This window comes from Corythoichthys intestinalis, chromosome 11 (genome assembly GCF_030265065.1).
Source record: "Corythoichthys intestinalis isolate RoL2023-P3 chromosome 11, ASM3026506v1, whole genome shotgun sequence".
NCBI classification, from domain to species: domain Eukaryota; kingdom Metazoa; phylum Chordata; class Actinopteri; order Syngnathiformes; family Syngnathidae; genus Corythoichthys; species Corythoichthys intestinalis.
The window spans coordinates 55,358,935-55,378,320 of NC_080405.1; the positions used below are offsets into that span (position 1 = coordinate 55,358,935).

Consider the following 19,386-nt stretch of genomic DNA (forward strand, 5'->3'; position numbering starts at 1 on the left):
TGTAAATGTAAATCAAATCATTTCAAAGAAAACATTCATTTAAAAATCATCATTACTAAAGGTAGTATTAGTTAAATTATTTATAAAATAAATAAAAATATATAATTATAATTAATTATAAAAGTTATGTAAAGTTAGGATTGTATTATTAATAAAGTACTAAAAATTGTTTTAAATGATCATTATTATAAGTTATTAAAGTAGTAGTTCTATAATAATTAATAATTTAATTAAAATTATGTAAAAATTATTGAATTATATTTAGTTATATTCAAGTTATTTAAAAAAAAATTTTTAATTATTCAAATTATTTATGAAATTCTAATATAAAATTATATAATTATAATAATAATTAGTAGTTGTAGTAGTAATAAGTATTATCATTAAAGTGTTAAAATTTATTAAAAATGATCAATATCAAAATAATTATTAAATTAATTCCAATATAAAAATAAAAATGCAATATAAAAATAAACAAGTAATTAGGTAAAGTTACTATAATTATTTTAAAGTATTATAAATCATTATTATTAAAGTATTAAATTACGGTATATATAGCTATAAATAAATTAAATAAGTATAATTAATTATAAAAATTGCATAAAGTTATTATTAAAGTAATAAAAATTACTTTCAATTATCAATAATCATAAATTATAATTAGTTGTATTATTATCAAAGTATTAAAAATATGATGATGATTATTAAAGTTATTAAAGTATGTTAAATTTTAAACATAAAATTGTATTAATATATAATATCTTAAAATTATGTAATTACAATAATTTTAATTAACATTAGTATTATTATTAAGTAAGTTATTTACCTTTTTTTAGATTAATAAATGCAAAAATTACTGATGGAAATACATACTTTAGTTTCCCCTTTTTTAATTTCAAATAATCTATTTTTCTAGTTAGTAAACATTTTAAAACTTCAAAATATGACGAAAGACCTTTTTTTCTTGATTTACATAATATTTTTAAAGAATCTTGACTATTCACTCCTTCACTACAACTTCCGGAAATAGACATTCAATCCGAGGGGATTGCGAGCATACCAGAAGGACTTCGGCGAGGACGGATGCCGCCGTGCTGTCCTCGGACACCGACACGCTGACGTAATCCGATCCGGACCTGAAAGACGCACGTCATCGTGAAGCGACGGCAACTGGGAGCGTGGTGGGTAAAAAGAAGAAGCGTGACCTGTCCGGACCCCCGTAGACTTTGAGGACTTCGGCGCGTGAATCTTCGGCCCTCAGCGTCCAGGCCGCGTCACCGCCGCCGCGGTCGGGCGGCTCGCGGTCGGTACGGAGACGCCGGCGTCCGCCCACCTCCTCCAGCTGGAAATGCTGGGGGTCGCCTGGCAGGTAGAAGGCCCGCAACGCCGCCTCCTGCACCGACGCGGCGCCTTTAACCCTTTATTGAGCACTCATTGGCTTACATTTGGACAATTGCAAATGAGGGCTGTGCACGTCCTTGCCATTGGTGGCCATGTATGTCGATTCTATTGACCCCAATGTACTTGGACTCCACTGACGCAAATGTAAGTCGATGTGCCATTGATGTCCAAATTTCCCATTATCAATGACAAAAAAACAAATGTCCCCAAATCAACAGAAAATGACCAGATATCAATAGGAGGTGTCCCCAAATGACCTGATATGACCAGGACACGCCCCCCCAAATGTTCCCAAAGGACCTGATATGACCAGGACACGCCCCCCAAATGTCCCCAAATGACCTGATATTCCAAGGACACGCCCCCAAAATGTCCCCAAATGACTTGATATGACAAGGACACGCCCACCAAAAATCACCAAAAGACCTGACATTACTAGGACACGACCCCAAATATCCCCAAAAGACCTGATATGACTAGGGCACGCCCCCAAATGTTCTCAAATGACCTGATATAACCAGGAAACTCCCCCCAAATGTCCCCAAATGACCTGATATGACCAGGACACGCCCTCCAAATGTTCCCAAATGACCTATTATGACAAGGACATGCCCCACCAAATGTCCCCAAATTACCTGATATTCCAAGGACAGCCCCACAAATGTCCCCAATGACCTGACATGACCAGGACACGCCCCCCCCAAATGTCTCCAAAAGACCTGATATGACTAGGACACGCCTCCCAGATGTCCCCAAAAGGCCTTATATGACTAGGGCACGCCCCCAAATGTTCTTAAATGACCTGATATGACCAGGACACGCCCCCCAAATGTCCCCAAATGACCTGATATGAATAGGGCACGCCCCCAAACGACCTGATATGACCAGGACACGTCCCCCAAATGTCCCCAAATGACCTGATATGACCAGGACACGCCCTCCAAATGTTCCCAAATGACCTGATATTCCAAGGACACGCACCCCCAAATGTCCTGATATAACCAGGACACGCCCCCCCAAATGTCTCCAAAAGACCTGACTAGGGCACGCCCCCCAAATGTACCCAAAAGACCTGATATGACTAGCGCACGCCCCCAAATGACCTGATATGACCAGGACCCCCCCCCCCCAATGTCCCCAAATGACCTGATATGAATAGGGCACGCCCCCAAACGACCTGATATGACCAGGACACGTCCCCCAAATGTCCCCAAATGACCTGATATGACCAGGACACGCCCTCCAAATGTTCGCAAATGACCTGATATTCCAAGGACACGCCCCCCCAAATGTCCTGATATAACCAGGACACGCCCCCCCAAATGTCTCCAAAAGACCTGATATGACTAGGGCACGCCCCCCAAATGTACCCAAAAGACATGATATGACTAGCGCACGCCCCCAAATGACCTGATATGACCAAGACACTCCCCCCAAATGTCTCCAAATGACCTGATATGACCAGGACATGCCCCCCAAATGTCCCCATAAGGCCTTATATGACTAGGGCACGCCCCCAAATGTTCTCAAATGACCTGATATGACCAGGACACGCCCCTCAAATGTCTCCAAATGACCTGATATGACTAAGGCACGCCCCCCCAGATGTCCCCAAAAGGCCTTATATGACTAGGGCACGCCCTCCAAATGTTCCCAAATGACCTGATATGACAAGGACACCCCCCCCAAAATGTCCCCAAATGACCTGATATTCCAAGGACACGCCCCCAAAATGTCCCCAAATGACTTGATATGACCAGGACACGCCCCCAAGAATCACCAAACGACCTGATATGACTAGGACACGCCCCCAAAATGTCCCCAAAAGACCTGATATGACTAGCGCACGCCCCCAAATGACCTGATATGACCAGGACACGTCAAATGATATGACCAGGACACTCCCCCCAAATGTCCCCAAATTACCTGATATGACCAGGACACGCCCCCCCAAATGTCTCCAAAAGACCTGATATGACTAGGACACGCCCCCCAAATGTCCCCCAAAAGACCTGATATGACTAGCGCACGCCCCCAAATGACCTGATATGACCAGGACACGTCAAATGATATGACCAGGACACTCCCCCCAAATGTCCCAAAATCACCTGATATGACCAGGACACGCCCCCCCAAATGTCCCCAAATGACCTGATATGACTAGGACACCCCCCCCCAATGAGTGAAGTGTCTCCTAAAAACTTCATAGGGAGTTTGGGGTAATTCCAGGTCACTTCCTGTCAATTCCGGGTCACTTCTTATGAGGGTCACTTCCTAATGATTTTGAGACATTTCCAGAGTCACTTCCTGACAATTTCGGGTCATTTCCTGTTGATTTTGGGGCAATTTTAGGTCAATTTCAATTTTCAGGTTACTTCCTATCAATGTCAATTCACTTCCTGTTGATATTGGGGCAGTTCCGGTTCAGTTCCTCTCGATTTTAGGGCAATGTCCAGTGACTTCCTACAAATTATGGGGCAATTTCAGGTAACTTCCTGTCGATTTTGGGTCGCTTATTGCTGATTTTTTTTTTTTTTTGGTCCAACATAATGACCAGCAAAAGACATTTTGTTATGGGTTGACCGATGCAGATTTTTTTGTCAGTCTAAATTGAAGTAGATGAAGATTCTTGAGAATTGAGTGAGCGATGAATGCGTCGCCTTTTATTTTGTGGAAAAACTGGAGTTTTTGGGGGACTTTGAAGCTAATAAAATACAAAGCGCGGTCTTCCCTACCAGAACTTCCCGGTTGCTGCCGGATCTGACGAGTCCCACGAGGTGGAAGTCGCCGCGTCTGAAAGCGTCGTCGCCGTCGTAGACTTTGAGAAGGACTTTGCCTGCATGACAAAGCGCACATCAATTTGCGCCTCCGTCCAGTAGGCGGAGCCTCCGAGTCCGCAACAGACCGTGGTCAGGCACCGCCGCCGGCGTGCCGTTTTCGGGGGCCTCGGTGTCATCGCCGTCAACTGCGTGAAAACGTGTTTTAGAAAGGCTTATCATATCTTTGTCACACCCCTACTCCTACTACTGAATAATAAAGTGTCTGAAAACTTTTGACCTTGACGCATACATACCAAGCTGGTGTCCGCCGCCGCCCTCTGCGATGCGGAAGCAGTGCTGCTTGCTAAAATGCCTGGATTGGAGGCGTACGCAGGCGGGATGCAGCGTCATACCGCGCAAACGGCCCATGTTGCACTCTGGCGCCACGCTCTGGTAGCAGGCTGCATGACACTGCAGGCACAAACTGGCGTTAAAAAAATAAATAAATAAAGACATCCAAACCAAAAGATATTGCAGCTTACCGTGACACCACACCACTCGCACCTCATCCCCGCCAGGACGTCAGACGAGCCGCAGGAATGCCGGCACAGCCGGCAGCGGGCGCTCGACGGCAGGTTGCCCTCCCGCCAGTGGTGGCGAAATGTGTCCTGCGGGGGGCACAAGGAAGACAATCCCGCACGGGTTCCTCAAGCCGGCCCGTGCATCCGCCCGTCGACTACTAACCTGTTGCCGAGTCCCATCCGCGTGACAAGAGCGACAGTCCGCACACGTGAAGGCGGCGCACTCGGCGTGCACGTGCAGCTCGCACACTGAAACCCGAGTATTACCCGGTTAGCTTGTTGCATTAGCATCTAGGACACAGGTCTCAAATACCAAAGCAAATCACATTTTTCCCCTTCTTTTTAAAACTATAATATGTAATTTACAAATAATTATAATAATAAAATACAAATTTATTTTTTTAATTTTAAAAAAATTGCCTGTTGTCACAAAAAAATGCACATACTGTATATTGAAAAACTGAAAAAATGAAATAAATGCGTGCTTGCAATTAATTTTGTTGTTGATTATAACAACAATATGAATGAAAAAAAAAAAAAATTCTGAAAAACAATGAGTAAATATTTTTCAATTAAAAAAATCCTATTTTTATATTATATTATTATTGTTTATATATATATATTTATATATATTATATATATTATGATTATAACTAATATTTTATATAGATAATATACATATAACTGTTAAAGAAAATATATATTTATTAAATATTGTATGATAATTTATAAAATATTATTTAATAATATATACATCTTATAATATATATAAAAAGGAAAAAACGTCTTCTATAATATTAAAAAAATTATATATTCACATATTATATAATTATGATAATTATAGTATTCAATTATATAATTCATAATATTTAAATTTTGATTAATTTCAATAATTATTTTAATCTAATATTTTTAATATATCATATTCATATAAAATTAATTACAATTTGTATGTACGAATAATTTATATATATATATATATATACACACACACACATAATTATTATTATATTATTATAATATATATACATATATTATAGAAAATATCTAAAAAATATATAATTATATATTATACATTGTATTATGAATACAAAAAATAGTAATATTAATATTATTTAACATTATAATATATTCTAATAGTATATATTAAAAGGGAAAAAAAACAATTCAATTCAATTATTATAATTATTTTAATCTAATATTTTCAATAGCTATATTATATTCAAATAAAATTAGAGCTGAAACGAGTACTCGAGCAACTCGAGTAACTCGAGTTTAAAAACTGATCCGAGTAATTTTATTCACCTCGAGTAATCGTTTATTTTGACAGCTCTAAGCATCACGTTTTGCTAGGACTACTTTTAATGCGGGACAGCGCGCTGTCACGTGCGGAGAGGAAGAGGAAGAAAAAAAAAAAAACTTACCGCAGCCGACAGCCCCCACAAACGACGCCGACGTTGCTAAATACTAGCCCGCACAATGCTACATTGGTAACAGGCAGCGTCTGGTGCGTCTCATAGAGATCACATGTATGTTGAACTAGATGCCATATGACAGACTCGGCCGCGTCTGGGCAGCGTTTGTAAACAGCCGCCATCTTAAAGCAGTACAGCGCTAAGCGCTAATAAAGAGCGCTAAGCGCTAATAAATAAGATTAACGTTACTGTCGCTACTAGCTCACGGAACGTTAGCCCTGCGGAGGGCTAGGTTTCAATTAATTAAGACCACTGTCGATGCGTGGCTAACGTGTCTTACATACAGGCTTTAACATAACATAGCATTGTGGAGTGATGAGGGTGTAAAATAAAAACTTAATCATGCTAACTATCAATTTTAGCTCAGTAGTCATTGCTGGATAAAACACCAAGTAGCACTGGTCCCTAATGTGCTCCAATACAGCCTGTATCATACATTTATTTTGAACACAGCAAAAACTCAAAATCCTATCAGGACTTACAGTTTAGACTAACTTAAAACTTAACTAGAACTTAAAAATGGCTTGACACAAAGAGAAATTCAATTGAAACACGTGGGAAAAAATCCTAACTTTTAAGTGATGTGTGTTATCAAGCGTAATGGCATTTTTTGGTAAGATATATATATATATATATTAATAAGATCTAAAAGTTTTTTGAGTGAAAGCAGTGAATTAGTCTTTTTTTTTTATTCTAGTTACATCTGAGATGCAATTGTTGGCTGTTTTCAACAATATACATCGAAAATAAAGACATTGATTGACTGTAAATGGTTCAAGATTACATGAAATGTCTTGTTTTCTCATGTATATGTATAATTGCTCTTCACCTAAAAATATATTTGTTTTATCCGATTACTCGATTAATCGATAGAATTTTCAGTCGATTACTCGATTACTAAAATATTCGATAGCTGCAGCCCTAAATAAAATTAATTAAAATTTGTATATATGAATAATTTATATACATATATATTATGATTATAACTAATATTTTATATATATATAAACAGGAAACTTATAGAAAATATATAATTATATATTTATTATTGTATTATGAATTATAAAATTAATATTATTTAAAAATATATACATCTTCTAATAATATATATAAAAAGGAAAAAAACATGTCTTCTATAATATTAAAAAATATATATATTCATATAAAATATATAAATATGATAATATAAATTATAGTATTCAATTATATAATATAAATAGAAGTCATAATATTTAAATTTTGATTAATTTCAATAATTATTTTAATCGAATATTTTTAATATATTATATTCAAATAAAATTAATTAAAATTTGTATGTATGAATAATTTATAGATATATATACACATATAATTATATTTTATATTATATATATACATATAATTATATTATAGAAAATATCTAAAAATATATAATTATATATTATACATTGTATTATGAATAAAATACAAAAATTAGTAATATTAATATTATTTAACATTATAATATATTCTAATAGTATATATTAAAAGGAAAAAACAATTCAATTATTATAAATAATTATTTTAATCTAATATTTTTAATAGATATATTCAAATAAAATGAATTAAAAATTTTATATATGAATAATTTATATATATATATATATATATATATATATAATTATATTATAGAAAATATCTAAAAATATACAATTATATATTATACATTGTATTATGAATAAAATACAAATATTAGTAATATTAATATTATTTACCATTATATTATATTCTAATAATATACTGTATATTAAAAGGAAAAAAACATGCCTTCTATGTATATTTTTACAACACTGTTAAATCTGAATAAATAGATTGAACCAATACCCCCCCCCCCAAGAAAAAAGTTTTTAATGTAAATAAGCTCCGCCTCTACTTCGCGGATTAAGCACAAACGATTGACATCATTTTCATATCAATTTCCGTCTAATGGGGTGGCAAACTTCACGGAGGTGACAGCCTGACCTTGGCAACGTAGCCCGGCGTTTCCCTCCGTCTGCTTCCTGCACACGCAGCACATGCGCCGTTTGTGCGAATCCGGACCAAAACAGTGAGCCACAGGGATCTGTAAAGGGGGGAGAGGGTTTGGACACGGTGGCGTCAAGGCGTGACATCCTCGCCGCACTTTCATCCGTCACATGGAACTCACCTGTACGGCGGAGGGCACCATGTTGGCGCATAGAGAGCGTAGCGTCTTCAGACATTTCTCGTGGCACATCAAGTTACACACTGGGGAGAATGCCAAATGATAACAAAAATGTTTCGTCAACGAACACTTTTTTCATGACGAGGACGAGACGATAACGAGCTAAAACCGTGTTTTCGGTGACTAAAACATAACCAGACTAATGCCAGTTTTCGTCTGACGAAACGAGAACGAGATGAAAATGCGCAACAGTTTCCGTCACATATTCACTATGTGTGACATTTTATGTGTAGTTAGCCTGCATTGTAGCGGCGACTGTTTGTGTCACTCTTGTGACGTGCTGCGCTATCCATCCTGACCCAGTATGTCCGCTCCAATCTCCAAGCTTGCCCACACGGTAAGACTTTCTTGACCAGAGAGAATATGCAATGTTGCTTTAGTGCTGTGCTGAGTGATCATCACACACTAAATGTAACTCGTACCGTTAGCATTGCATTCCGTTAGGCTAACGCTAACAGCGAACGACTGCTTAAACTCTTGGACAACTTTTTTTTAACGTACAGTTCATGGTGTATAGAGGTAGATTTGTCTTTTTCAATCCAAAAAAAAAAAAGTCGCTTCAACCAAAACATATATTTTCAATCAAAAAAAGTCACTTCAATCAAAAAATGTGTTTGAATGCAAAAATAAATTTGAGACTTAAAAAAAAAAAATTTGAAAACTTTTTGATTGAATTTTTTTGGATTGAAGTGAAGTTGTTATTTTTTTTTTATTGAAACAACTTTTTTGATTGAAGTAATTTAATTTTGTGTTTTGGTCACATTTTGGCTGGGACATTTGTATCTATATTATTAAAAAAAAAGTCACTTCAATCAAAAAAAAGTGTTTGAATGCAAAAATAAATTTGAGAATAAAAAAAATGCATTTGAAAACTTTTTCTTTGATTTAATTTTTTTTTGATTGAAGTGAAGTTTTTTTTTATTGAAACAACTTTTTTGATTGAAGTAATGTAGTTTTGTGTTTTGGTCACATTTTGGCTGGGACATTTGTGTCTATATTATTAAATCCAAAAATAAGTTAATTCATACAAAAAAAATATTTTCCCCAAAAAAATAATCACTTCAAATCAAAAATAAAAAAATTTCAATCATAGAAAAAAAGTTTTTGGATGCGAAAAAATATTGGAGACTCAGAAATTTGCATTTGAACACTTAATTTTTCATTGAAACTGTTTTCTTTGATTGAAGCAATCCTTGTGTTTGGGCCATATTATGGATAGGACATTTGTGTCAAAATCATTCAATCCCAGAAAAAGTTGCTTCAATCAAAAACATTTTTCAATCAAAGAAAAAAATCATTTGCCCTACCCAAATAAATATATTTTTATTTTTTTATTTATATATTTTGTTTATATATTTATTTTTTATTTTATTTATTATATTTTTTTATTTGAAATATCTATTTTTCTTATTGTGATGTCACTTTTTTTTTTTTTAAGTGGAAAATGTTTTGACCGCTACTTCTGACAAGTTTGAGTGACAAGTGACTCCACCAATGTGTATTATCCCCATGGTGGTATTGTGCTTGTAGACCACAGGTGTCAAACCGATACCAGAAAGGGCCAATTGGGTGCTGGATTTTGTTCCAACCGATACCGTGCAGAGGGTTTAACCAATAAACTTCCGACTGAAACAAGCAGCACCTGACAAAGTTTAACTGATTACACATATAAAAGATCTGATTGGTGAAAAGGTGTCCTCTTCATTGGTTGGAAAGCAAACCTGCACCCACTTGGCCCTTTCTGGAATCGGTTTAACACCTGTGTTGTGGACACTACAAAATGTTCTTGTCTGTCAATGTTAATTTGAAATAGTTGGAAAACTTTATTAATTTTTGGAGTAAAATGTTTTAATTTTACAGACGAAAACATTTTTTGTAAACGTTGACGAAAACATTCTTAGTAAACGTTGACTCAAACTAGACGAAATTAGTCTTGAGTTTTCGACAACAAAAACTTGATGAAGACAAAAACATTTTAAGATGACTAAAATATGGCTAAGACTAATAGGTATAATCATCCAAAAGACTAAGACGAAAATTAAAAGGGCTGCCAAAAACAACACTGATGCCATAGAGGACGTAGCCTTGTCAAAAATATAGTCAAGTAAAGAGATTATATACACAATACAATATTTATATCTGTATTGAGTTGTATCTGTATTGATACTCAGTAATGTTTTCGCACTACCACATCACTAGAAATGAGTTGACAAAGCGTAAAATACATTTTGCACTACGATAGTACTATTGTCACAATACTAGAATGTACGACTAGCTTAGCTAGCTAGGTTCTATCTTGTTTGTTGGCAAATGAGACATTTTCAGGGTGCGTGCGTGGACAGTAGACATGCAGAGGGGACATTTCAAAACACGCGAGTCAAGCCGAACCACACAACGAGGACTATTCCACGCGACCTGTTGCCGCTTTTGTTTTTGTCCTAGCCTTAGCCTACCTTCGCACAGGAAGCCGAGCAGCCCCCACAGGAAGTCGCTACAGTGGTGACAGTAGGTGGGCTTGGTCAGCGTCACCCTCTTAAAGCTGTGACCCAGAGCCGAAGGGTCGCGTGTCGCGGGGACCTCCGCCACGGCATTGGCCATGGGTCCTTTAGCGGATCGTATCAAAAATAACGCGTGGTTTAGCGCGACGTGACCAGACGTCACGAGCCGGTATCCCGCCTCCTAGATAGGGTGGATGTCTGATGCGCCGTGTGAGCCAATGATGGCAGGCGTCGTTACTTGTCGGCCATTTTACAACGGGAATATTTTTAAATCGATATTAATACGCAAAAAAAAAAAAAAAAAAAAATACTCGGCCATTTTCATAGATAAAAAAGTGGCTAGAATTATTATTATTGTTATATTTTTTAATAATACGTTCTCACTGTAAAACACACCTCCTTAAAACTCCATTGTTTGCATTGTAAATCTACTACAACCCCTAGCAAAAAGTATGGAATCACCAGTCTCGAACGAGCACTCACTCAGACAGTTTATCAGACAGTTTATCATACATCGTCCCCAAACTATGGCCCGCGGGCGGGATACGGCCCGTCTCCACATTTGGTCCGGCCCCCTGAACATTTTATTTTTATTTTTTTTAACTTGTGTTATTTATTTCCTGGCTTTTTCTGTGAAGAACCCAGAGAGGGTTATTTGGTTATTATCTATTAAGTTAATAGTGTTATTATTATATTATATTATATTATATTATATTATATTATATTATATTATATTATATTATATTATATTATTATTTTTATTTAATTTACTTTTGTTCCGTGAAGAATCCAGAAACGGTTATTTGATTGTGGCTTTCTGAAAAACAATACATTTTTACATTTGGTCAGGGGTTAAAAAGGTGAGAAGGGTGTGGAGAAAATATGTTCCGGTACACTAGGGCTGTCCTAAACGACAAATTTTCTCCTGGTTAATCAGCCTACTAGTTTTACGATTAGTCAACTAATCGAATAATTTTTTTTTTTTTTTTTTACTAATTTAGCAATGACATTTTTTTTACGCTTATTAATTCACAAAACCAATTTGGAACACTTAAATTCTTAATTAAAGTACAAATAATCATGTAAATAACAATAATTAATCACAAATAAACAATGAGGTTAAATGCTGATAGCATTTACTAGTGCGAAAAAGAATGGAAAGTAAACAGATTCAGATTTTGCCTTTCCAACATTATTCAAAACAATTCTTTAAAAAAAAATTCTACCATTATTATTATAGTATACTACTATATATAATAGTAGTATAATAATCATAATAATTATTCATTGCCAATCATATTTATCATAAGGAGTGTCATTTGAAAGCTATTCTTAGTGTAGAATCTGTATTCTGTCGTATTTACTCTACATATTATAATATTAATTCGGAAGTATGTGGGATTAACTCCAGAAATCGTTATTTATATGACGAACATGACTTGCTTTTATTTTTTAAATGTTCACCAAAGGTACGTTCGCTAAACCGTTAACCGAAAGCTTTACACTCCGTAAAAAAAACATTCTTCATCATTGCTTGTAGTGTCACAAATATATTTAATTTTTTTCGTTAGCAAATGCTGTTAACCAGCTGTTGAGTGTAATTGTATGACTGATGGGAACTGTAATGCATTGTTTCGCACATGGTGTGCTGTCGTGTATTTTATTTATTTTATTTGTTCGCTGCTGGCTCGGTGGCCCAAACCCTTGGTTGTTGGGGCAAGGGCAGCTGGTTGTGGGCCCCCTACTGGTTGGGGGCCTAAAGCGATCGCCTACTTCGCCTGAATAGTAGATCCGCCTATGATTGTATGTTTGCTGTTTAAGGTTTTAAATTAGAGATGTCCCGATCGATTGGATCCGATCACATCATTTTCAAAGTTTCGGAATCGGCATAAAATATCGGACATACCTTTTTTATTTTTTATTTTTTTTCCCCTAATTAAATCGTTTTCTAATTGTATTTAACGTTACTGACATAATATGTTACTCATCCATAGTCTTTAGTTTAGGCTTAAGGTAGGGTTATCAAATGTATCCCGTTAACGGCAGTAATTAATTTTTTAAAAATATTATCACGTTACAATATTTAAAGCAATCAACCCACGCGCTGCACGACTCACTCACGCATTGTCGCATTCAATTTGTAATGGCGCCGTTTCACCAATACAGTGCCTTGCAAAAGTATTCGGCTCCCTTGAACTTTGCAACCTTTCGCCACATTTCAGGCTTCAAACATAAAGATATAAAATTTTAATTTTTTTGTCAAGAATCAACAACAAGTGGGACACAATCGTGAAGTGGAACAAAATTTATTGGATAATTTCAACTTTTTTAACAACTAAAAAACTGAAAAGTGGGGCGTGCAATATTATTCGGCCCCCTTGCGTTAATACTTTGTAGCGCCACCTTTTGCTCCAATTACAGCTGCAAGTCGCTTGGGGTATGTTTCTATCAGTTTTGCACATCGAGAGACAGACATTCTTGCCCATTCTTCCTTGCAAAACAGCTCAAGCTCAGTGAGGTTGGATGGAGAATGTTTGTGAACAGCAGTCTTCAGCTCTTTCCACAGATTCTCGATTGGATTCAGGTCTGGACTTTGACTTGGCCATTCTAACACCTGGATACGTTTATTTTTTAACCATTTCATTGTAGATTTGGCTTTATGTTTTGGATCATTGTCCTGTTGGAAGATAAATCTCCGTCCCAGTCTCAGGTCTTGTGCAGATACCAACAGGTTTTCTTCCAGAATGTTCCTGAATTTGGCTGCATCCATCTTCCCGTCAATTTTAACCATCTTCCCTGTCCCTGCTGAAGAAAAGCAGGCCCAAACCATGATGCTGCCACCACCATGTTTGACAGTGGGGATGGTGTGTTCAGGGTGATGAGCTGTGTTGCTTTTACGCCAAACATATCGTTTTGCATTGTGGCCAAAAAGTTCAATTTTGGTTTCATCTGACCAGAGCACCTTCTTCCACATGTTTGGTGTGTCTCCCAGGTGGCTTGTGGCAAACTTTAAACGAGACTTTTTATGGATATCTTTGAGAAATGGCTTTCTTCTTGCCACTCTTGCATAAAGGCCAGATTTGTGCAGTGTACGACTGATTGTTGTCCTATGGACAGACTCTCCCACCTCAGCTGTAGATCTCTGCAGTTCATCCAGAGTGATCATGGGCCTCTTGGCTGTATCTCTGATCAGTTTTCTCCTTGTTTGAGAAGAAAGTTTGGAAGGACGGCCGGGTCTTGGTAGATTTGCAGTGGTCTGATGCTCCTTCCATTTCAATATGATGGCTTGCACAGTGCTCCTTGAGATGTTTAAAGCTTGGGAAATCTTTTTGTATCCAAATCCGGCTTTAAACTTCTCCACAACAGTATCTCGGACCTGCCCGGTGTGTTCCTTGGTTTTCATAATGCTCTCTGCACTTTAAACAGAACCCTGAGACTATCACAGAGCAGGTGCATTTACACGGAGACTTGATTACACACAGGTGGATTCTATTTATCATCATCGGTCATTTAGGACAACATTGGATCATTCAGAGATCCTCACTCAACTTCTGGAGTGAGTTTGCTGCACTGAAAGTAAAGGGGCCGAATAATATTGCACGCCCCACTTTTCAGTTTTTTATTTGTTAAAAAAGTTTAAATTATCCAATAAATGTTGTTCCACTTCACGGTTGTGTCCCACTTGTTGTTGATTCTTGACATAAAAATTAAATTTCATATCTTTATGTTTGAAGCCTGAAATGTGGCGAAAGGTTGCAAGATTCAAGGGGACCGAATACTTTTGCAAGGCACTGTATATAGAGCTAAAAGGCAGCGTAAAATGAGTAGAGGGAATTTTGGCGGTCTTTGGAGCCTTTTTTTAATTGGCTAAAGCCTTACAATCCCTCTCCCTACAATTAGAAATATCATGGGAAGCAATGTGGGGAAGCAAGGTAGCAACTGATCTTTGTCTTTACACCTTATTTTGTTTCCCAACGCAGAGAAGATATATCAATTGGTAGCACTATGCACAGTCATGATTCCACTTCCCATCATGCATTTGGGTTGAATGGCTGCAGTATCATTTACTGAAAGCTCAACAAATACACTAGATGGCAATATTTGGTCACAATATACAAAGCCATATTTATCCTTTAAGAATTACAAGTCCTTCTATCTGTGGATCCCTCCCACAGAAAGAATGTTAATAATGTAAATGCCATCTTGAGGATTTATTGTCATAATAAACCAATACAGTACTTATGTACTGTATGTTGAATGTATATATATTCGTCGAGTTTTATTCCTTTTTTTCTTAATGCATTGCCAAAATGTATATGATTGGGAAAAATTATCGGGAATGATTGGAATTGAATCGGGTGCCCAAAAAAGCAATCGGATCGGGAAATATCGGGATCGGCAGATACTCAAACTAAAACGATCGGGAGCAAAAAAACATGATCGGAACAACCCTATTTTAAATGATTGTAAATCATTGATTGTAATAAAAAATGGGGAAAAAATACATTTATATCATGGAGTTGCAGTGGCGCCTCCAGAAATTTTTCATAGGGGTGGCCAGATGGGGCCACTTAATATCTTGGGGTGGCCAAAACTAAAAGCCATAATTTCAGGTTTTCATTATATTATTGCAGTAAAAAGGTCAGGGGAAAACTATCAGAAAGACTTAAGGACACGGCTACTGATACACTTTGGTGTATTGTGTAATATTTGATGTTATTTATGATTTAATGTGCATAGTCCATAACTGTCCAGTCAACATTTAGAGTTCCACAACAATTGTTTTATTGTGTTATGTATATATTAGGCATAAGGTGTACATTTAACTAGGGCTGTCAAACGATTAACATTTTTTAATCGAGTTAATCGCAGCTTAAAAATTAATTAATCGTAATTAATCGCAATTCTAACCATCTCTAAAATATGCCATATTTTTCTGTAAATGATTGTTGGAATGGAGAGATAAGACAAGACAGATATATACATTCAACATACTGTACATAAGTACTGTATTTGTTTATTATAACAATCAATCCACAAGATGGCATTAACATTATTAACATTCTTTCTGTGAAAGGGATCAATGGATAGAAAGACTTGTCATTCTTAAAGGATAAATGTGAATTTGTATATTGTGACTAAATATTGCCATCTAGTGTATTCGGTGAGCTTTCAGTAAATGATACTGTAGCGACTTAACTGTTCTTCCCAAATGCATGATGGGAAGCTGTGCAACCATGACTGTGTGTGGTGGCTGCAAATGCTATATCTGCGTTGGGTACACTACAGGGTGTTAAGAAAAAGATCAACTCCTGTCATTCTTCCCCATGTCGCTTCCCACAATATTTATAGTTGCTGCGGGAGATGACAAAGCTTTTGCCAATTAAAAGCACGGCCCCAATGAATGCTTGTCTACTCCACTCACTTGACACTGCCTCTTATCTCTGTATATAAGTAAAACGGCGCCACTGTAGGCTGTTTGCGGCAATGCGTGAATGAGTCGTAACGCGAATGCGTTAATTGCGATAAATATTTTCACGTGATTAATTAAAAAAAAAAAAAAAAAAAAGATTACAGCCCGTAACGCGATAAATTTGACAGCCCTACATTTAACAAAACAAAATAAATGCATTCATTTGGGATGAAATGCATAACTGATGTTACAACAATCTAACGATATACTGGCAAGGGGGGTGGCCAGTGGGGTGGCCAACCAATTTATAGACCCTACCCACCGACGTCACAAAATCACGTGCTCGCTGTATGGTTCCGCCCCCTTGTCCGTCATTTTGTGTCTGTATTATCAATGGTCTCAATTGATCGAGCAATTTATAATGCATTTCATGGAAGACCCGGTGCTTTCAGATGCCGTAAACTCACTTGATGCGTTGCATAAAAGGCGTTATGTGGAAAAGCTTCAGTTTATCCATTCGCCAGATCCATATTTGATGCCTAAATCGATGTTTTTCGACCCGCTGTCTCCGCCGTATTTGCCTGACGTCTGCTAGCTACCCTGATATGTACAACTATCTTGTCCACACAAAATCAGCCTATTCTCACGAAAGTTTGAAAAACTTTAAGAGCTTGGAGGCTTATAAATACTTTGTTGCTGGTTGGGTGAAACAGGTCCTCGTCCACGAAAATTCGGCAGGAATCGATCTTGTGCTTGGAAAGGTGAGTTACGAAATTTTCAATTCAAAATCTTTTGTTCTTGCTAACATCCACTGTCAAGTCTAATGTATTTCATGTCATTTGTCAATGGAGCTAGGGCTTTTAATGTTTATATGGTTTAGCGATAGCACTCTCACTACATACATACGTGTATGTTGTCGGCGATTAGCCTAGCAATGATCTTAATTGTGGCTGTCAGCCCAAAACCCTCTAAATATATATTAAATGCATCTTACCAGATATAAAATGACTACTTCATAATCTGTGGTAATCGTTTGGAGCCCAGTTTTCTCGTCGAATTGCAGCAGCCCATCTCGCTCTCTCCTCTCCGGGTCTCTCGGAATCCGGTAGAACTTCAAGTCTCTCCGTCTATCTTCTCTGTTATTGCAACCGACCGCCACACACGCCTTCACCATTTTGATTATTAATGTTAACGAGCAGAAAAACACGTCGTAATAAATAGGAGGAATGTACGTAGCCGTAACAGGTAAACATGATGTGTTGACGGACAATTGGGCGGCACCAGTCAGGAGGAAGGAGTCGTGACGTCACGTGGGTAGGGTCTATAGGGGTGGCCGTGGCCTCCCCCTGGTGGCGCCACTGTGGAGTTGCACCTCTGGTTACTACCAACCTCTGGTAATATGCCGATGTTACTGTGTGGTGTGTGCTATGTTAAAACAGCTGATTTTTCCATGGCAGCCAATGGACGTCAGCCTACCTGCTTTGTCGCCCTCTAGGCTCCTCCCTACCTCGCTCCCCTCACTCTCTCTCTCGTTTGTCTTCATTTCTGACTCGCAGCTGCTGCTCACGTATCAACAGCACGCCTCGCCTCGCCTCGCCTCGCCTCCCTCCCCCAACCTGTCCTTTGGCCTCCCCCCTCCGATTGCGGACATGCTTTTGCTGGTGAGGGGGAGATGAGGTTCCGACATGTGTCCTTTTTGACGCTCGTTTTGTTGGGACTGTGCGGGCTGGTCTCGCTGTCTTGGTACACCGCCTTTAGCAGCTCCAGAGGTAAGGTGGAACATCACGTTCGCGCCTTTTCGTGGTGGCGGGAAGAAAAACGGCAGATGAGGGAGATGGTGATGAGCGCTTACGTCATCGGGGTGTCGCTTGTCGTGTTTCTGGACTAACGTCTCGTGTACTAGTAGTGGTGTAGTACACGCTTTGTCCTCGACTGGAAGGAAACACTGCGCTAGCAATAGCGACTGCCACAAACCCTTCATTTTTATAGTCCATTCACCACTGATTATTTTAGCCGCGCGCTGATGTTGTATAAGTACCGTAACTTCTCTTTTTCTTATGGCTGTCCACTTCAAATGAATTGGACGTCTAGGGCCGTTAATGGCAGCCAAAGCGTTCAAAAATAACAATTTTCCTCTTGCCAAGATGCACGGTCCTACAAATTAGTTGATCACATTTAACTTTCCAATCTATTTGAAGCGGAAGGAATTTGCTGCCAGCCCTCCTACTTCAAACGGATTGGACGTCTATGGCCGTCAGTGGCAGCCAATGCCAGGTAATGTGGTCATATTGGGGCATTTACGGGTCACTTACGGTTCATCTGGCACTTCTGTTGATTTTCTGGGCATTCACGGTTCACTTCCTGTTAATTTTGGGGTATTTACAGGTCAATTCCTGTTCATTTGTCACTTCCTGTTTGTTTGGGGCCATTTTGGGGCATTTACAGGTCACGTCCTGTTGGTTTTGGGGCATTTCTGGGTCACTTCCTGTTCATTGGTCAATTTCTATTGATTTTGGGGCATTTACGGGTCGTTTCCTGTTCATCGGTCACTTCCTGTTGATTTTGCGGCATTTATGGGTCACTTCCTGTTGATTTTGGGGCATTTACAGGTCACTTCCTGAAGATTTTGGGGCATTTTCGGTTCACTTCCTGTTCATTGGTCATTTCCTGTTTATTTTGGGGCATTTACGGGTCACTTCCTGTTGATTGTGGGGCAATTTACGGGTCACTTCCTGTTGATTATGGGGCTTTTACGGGTCACTTCCTGTTGATTATGGGGCTTTTACGGGTCCATTCCTGTTCATTTGTCACTTACTGTTTGTTTAGGGCCATTTTGGGGCATTTACAGGTCACTTCCTGTTAATTTTGGGGTATTTATGGGTCAATTCCTGTTCATTTGTCACTTCCTGTTATTTTGGGGCATTTACGGGTCACTTCCTGTTAATTTTGGGGTATTTACAGGTCAATTCCTGTTCATTTGTCACTTCCTGTTTGTTTGGGGCCATTTTGGGGCATTTACAGGTCATGTCCTGTTGGTT

At 37.9% G+C, this 19,386-nt stretch overlaps 2 protein-coding genes across 3 annotated transcripts in view; one reads left to right on the forward strand and one right to left on the reverse strand.

Annotated features, from left to right (window-relative positions):
• Positions 1–17,617, reverse strand: part of LOC130923703 (diacylglycerol kinase theta-like) — a 34,363-nt gene extending 16,746 nt beyond the window's left edge. The window contains exons 1-10 of one of the 2 annotated variants that reach the window (XM_057849616.1): positions 17,343–17,617; positions 8,381–8,460; positions 8,197–8,296; positions 4,905–4,990; positions 4,703–4,828; positions 4,475–4,631; positions 4,307–4,366; positions 4,137–4,237; positions 1,206–1,393; positions 1,061–1,136 (exon numbers count right to left, since the gene is read on the reverse strand). In XM_057849616.1, the coding sequence (XP_057705599.1) occupies positions 1,061–1,136; positions 1,206–1,393; positions 4,137–4,237; positions 4,307–4,366; positions 4,475–4,631; positions 4,703–4,828; positions 4,905–4,990; positions 8,197–8,296; positions 8,381–8,449 (963 nt within the window). In that variant the 5' untranslated portion in view covers positions 8,450–8,460; positions 17,343–17,617. Of the gene's footprint in view, positions 1–1,060; positions 1,137–1,205; positions 1,394–4,136; positions 4,238–4,306; positions 4,367–4,474; positions 4,632–4,702; positions 4,829–4,904; positions 4,991–8,196; positions 8,297–8,380; positions 8,461–10,890; positions 11,110–17,342 lie in introns of those variants that run through there. The other variant, XM_057849613.1, reaches the window with a different exon arrangement.
• A 274-nt stretch (positions 17,618–17,891) lies between these two features.
• mgat4b (alpha-1,3-mannosyl-glycoprotein 4-beta-N-acetylglucosaminyltransferase B) overlaps positions 17,892–19,386 on the forward strand; it is a 43,512-nt gene continuing 42,017 nt past the window's right edge. Inside the window, exon 1 of the mRNA XM_057850680.1 lies at positions 17,892–18,117. Within this exon, the coding sequence (XP_057706663.1) occupies positions 18,021–18,117 (97 nt within the window). The 5' untranslated portion in view covers positions 17,892–18,020. The remainder of the gene's footprint in view (positions 18,118–19,386) is intronic.